This window comes from Crocuta crocuta, unplaced genomic scaffold (genome assembly GCF_008692635.1).
Source record: "Crocuta crocuta isolate KB4526 unplaced genomic scaffold, BGI_CrCroc_1.0 scaffold44, whole genome shotgun sequence".
Classification (NCBI taxonomy): domain Eukaryota; kingdom Metazoa; phylum Chordata; class Mammalia; order Carnivora; family Hyaenidae; genus Crocuta; species Crocuta crocuta.
In genome coordinates, this window is record NW_027530179.1 from 5,533,825 (window position 1) to 5,538,201 (window position 4,377).

Sequence of the window (4,377 nt, forward strand, 5' to 3'; positions counted from 1 at the left end):
TCTGCCTTCCTGGAATTGCTCAACCCTTTGCACATCGCTGCTTAGCATTAAGTTGACCTCTATTCTTAAGCCAAAGCTGGCCCTTCCCCAGACCAGAGTCTAAAGTCTCAGCCTCTACTCCTTTAGTAGTGCCTTTGGTGCCCACTGAGTGTCTCACACAAAACAAATACTTCAAAAAACTGTATCTTCAAAGCTGTAGATTAAAAGAGACTTTAAAAACATAAAAAATGAGTTCATTTAAACCACAGGACTAGGGATGCACGTTTGGGTGATAAAACCGTAAAGAAACATAGGGAAGTTTACGTATGCCCTTTTTTTTTGGTCCTTACTATAAAAGTAAGGGCAATGGCTACTTTTGGAGGGAATAAAGAGTCTGTTACTGGGATGGGACACATGGAAACTTCTGGGTGGCGAAAGATCTATTTCTTGATGTGAACGGTGGTTACAGGAGTGTTTGTTTTATAATAATTAACTTGCTTTAAGATGGTTTGCTGCAGGTGGATTTTATTTTATAATAAAATATTTTTATCGGTTTGTCCCACAAATGAATGAATGAATGAATGAATGAATGAATGAATGAATGAAAGAAAAGATGAATCAGGGCGTTGAGCATCGATGGTTGCTAACATCAAAAAAGAGGGACATTCAGATACTCTGTGCCCCACAATGGGAGTACACCTGTGAAGTAGTCTTGCCCAAAATTGAATCTGAATCTGATCAGGCCTCCACACCCAATTCCAATTTACAGGACAGAGGAACACTTTATTTTTTTTTCTCTCTNAACACTTTAAATGACACCACAGGGATACAATCAGTAAAGTCCAGGCTGTAGGAAACTGCAGAACATAGGAGGGGCCTGAGAGGCTACAATATGGAGGGGTAACATATTGGTTAAAATTGTCTTACAAGAAATATCAACCAATCACAACATGTGGACTTTTACACAAACTGTAAACAAACATTTATAACATTTTTAAGACAGTTGGAGATTTGAACAGTGATAGAATATTTGATGACATTAGAAGATCTTATTAAATATTTTAGCTGCGATAGTGATATTTTGGTTATATTTTTTTTAAAAAGAGTATCTTTTAGAAGCACATATTAAGATATTTACAAACAAAATAATGGGATCTTGAACATGCAACAAAACAGTAGAGCAAGGAAATTGGACATGGGCATATAGATGAAACCAGATTGTCCACAAACAGATCATTGTTGAGTCTAATATATAGTATTTCCTATTTCCCATACTTTAGTTTCGGTTTTTATTTATTTATTAGCATTTTTTTAATGTTTAATTTATCTTTGAGACAGAGAGAAAGCATGAGCTGGGAAGGGGCAGGGAGAGGAGACAGGATCCCAAGCAGGCTCTGTGCTGATAGCAGTGAGCCCGATGTGGGGCTGGAACCCTGAACCTCAAGATCATGACCTGAGCCAAAGTCAGACAATTAACCAACTGAGTCACCCTATTTTTTTTTTAAAGTTTTACTTACTTATTTTATTTAAAAAAATTTTTTTTAACGTTTATTTTTGAGACAGAGAGACACAGAGCACAAGTATGGGAGGGGCAGAGAGAGATAGAGAGAGGGAGACACAGAATCTGAAGCAGGCTCCAGGCTCTGAGCTGTCAGCACAGAGCCGGACACGGGGCTCAAACTCATGGACTGCAAGATCACGACCTAAGCTGAAGTCACACGCTCAACTGACTGAGTCACCCAGGCATCCTTAGTTTTACTTATTTTTTTAGAGAGAGAGCGTGAGTGGTGTTGGAGGGGAGGGAGAGAATCTTGAGCAGGCTCTGTGCTCAACATGGAGCCCAATGTAGGGCTCGATCCCATGACCCCGGGATCATGATCTGAGACTAAATCAAGAGTCAGATGCTTAACCAACTGAGCCACCCAAGCAGCCCTAGTTTTGCTTTTTGAAAGAGAGCTTTACGAAGTATAATTTACACATCAATACATTCTACCAATTACAAGTGCACAGTTTAGTAATATTTTGTGAAAATTATTAAATTATTCCATTTAAATGAAATGTCTAGAAAAGTCATATTTAGAGAGACAGCAAGCAGATCATTTAATGAAATTACGGACTACGTACTCTTCCACTCTTCTTTCTACTAGGATTTAAGTTTGACATTGTCTGTAATGGAAACAATTTTGTTGAACTGAACAATGACTTGCATTTGTAGAGCATCCGTGTTTTGTAAAGTGCTCTCACATACTCAAGGGGAACTGCGCCATATTGAAAATACGTAAGTAAAGGCAGCATAACATTTCTTACTTAGAGATGAGGAAACTGAGGCTCAGAGGGCTTAAGGGACCTGCTCAAGGTCACAGAGCTAGCAAGTACCTCAACTTGGACTCGATGCTGGCCTCCTGTCATGTGGTAAGATACTGTCCTCCATCGGGCTGCCTCACCAGACTGCCCACCTCCCTGGGCACCCCCATCCCACCACTTAGTGCCCCCTCCCTCCACCCCAGGCCTCCCTGCACTGAGCTGGAGGATCTGAGTCGTAAGCCACGGCTGGTCTGCATCTTCACCCATCTGACAGTGGATATAGAACCAATTTCAGGGCTTTGTTTTACCATTTGGAGCAACAGACGCAACAGTCCTTCTATTCCTTCTCCTTCAGCCTGAGGCAGAACGGGGGATGCCAGCCACGTCACAGGTGTGAGCCCTAAGGAGAGAGAGGCTGGTTTATTTTCCTTAAGACACAGAAGCAGAAACATGATGCTCTGTGTGTGCATGTGTATGTGGGTTCCTCTCCCGTGGGAAGGTGTGAGCAAAGATCAGGAGGGTAGAGGAGGTTGCCCATCAAGTTATCTGGCACATGAAGCAGCTGCTGCTTCTTCTTCTTCTTCTTCTTCTTCTTCTTCTTCTTCTTCTAATGCTTATTTTTTAGAGAAAGAGAAAAGGAAAAGAGAGAGAGCACGTGCATGCGTGCAAGAGCCAAAGCTGGCTCTGAGCTAGCAGCAGACAGTTGGCACACGAAGCTTCTTTCCTAAAGGTGCATGTGAGTGTGTATGAGAGAGAGCCTGGGGCACTAATGCACGCTCCACATACGTGTTTGCCCCATGGTCCATGTATCTATGGCTGTGCCCATGGAGGAAAGAGATATACTAAAATCTCTTTGCTTTCTCTTTGTGTCTGCATTAAAAAAAAAAAGTATTTATTGACTTATTTTGAGAAGGAGAGCGCATGAGCATGCACACAAGCAGGGGAGACACAGAGAGAAAGGGAGAGAATCCCAAGAGAGAATCTCATCAACCGTGAGATCATGACCTAAGCCAACATCAAGAGTTGGATGCAAAGCACTGAGCCACTCAAGGCGCACTGGCATTGTTTATTTGTTTGTTTGTTTGTTTGTTTATGTAATCTCTACACCCAACGTGGGGCTTGAACTCACAACCCCAAGGTCAAGAGTCACATGTGCTTCCAACTGCCAGCCAGGCACCCTTGTGTCTTTGCATTTTTAAAAATTATTTTTATGCCAGCTCTGTAACCCCATGCTTAGGTGTTTTATAGTTACCATTCAGGAAGAATTCAGAAGGAAGCACGACAGCGCTTTTTTCTCGGGGAACGGGATTGGGGTCTCAGGACTCACTTTTCAGCAGGTCCTCTCTTGCTCCATTTGATCTTTTTGTCCTATATTTGTGTTATGTTCATAGTAAGATGAGGGGGAAATCATTGTTATCACCAGTGAACAGTGGTGTGTTTGCCTGTCTCCCTGGAGTTTCTGCTTCCACCAGCCTACTGTAGGGCTGAACAGATGATGGAGTGCTGCAAATGTAACTTCTCATTTGCATCCACTCATTCATTAACAAATATTTGATAAATCGTTCCTATGTGCCAAGTACAGTTCCAGAACCCAGGGATATAGCAGTAAAGAAAACTGTAAAAGTTCCTGCCCTCCTGGGGACTTACATTCTACTGGGTTCAGAAAGATGTACAAGGGCGCCTGGGTCGCTCAGTCATTAAGCATCCAATTCGATTTCGGCTCAGATCATGATGACACAGTTCGTGAGTTTGAGGAGAAAAGGGAAGGCAGGGAAGGGTGGTGGGGAGTTCTGGAAATAGGAGCCTGCCGTGTTGAATAGGGGGGGTCAGGGAAGGTGACCCGTGAACAGGCTTGGAAGAGCTGAGGGAGCCCTCCTGGGAGCTACCTGCGAGAAGAGCTCCAGGGAACAGCAAATGCAAAGGCTCTGAGGCAAGGGCATGGCCAGCATGCTTGGAGAACAGCCAGGAAAGCCAGCGTGGCTGCAGAAAAGCGAGCGAGAGTAGTAGGTGATGGGGTTAGAGAGGTAAGAACCACCAGAGGATGATGCACTTGCGTCCGAAATGGGTAAGGCCATGGCCAACAGGACTACGTGG

General features: G+C 43.4%; 1 protein-coding gene across 1 annotated transcript in view; it reads left to right on the forward strand.

Moving 5' to 3' along the window:
• Positions 1-4,324: 4,324 nt before the first annotated feature.
• Positions 4,325-4,377, forward strand: part of DNPH1 (2'-deoxynucleoside 5'-phosphate N-hydrolase 1) — a 2,585-nt gene continuing 2,532 nt past the window's right edge. Inside the window, exon 1 of the mRNA XM_077764818.1 lies at positions 4,325-4,348. Coding sequence (XP_077620944.1) covers positions 4,325-4,348 — 24 coding nt within the window. The remainder of the gene's footprint in view (positions 4,349-4,377) is intronic.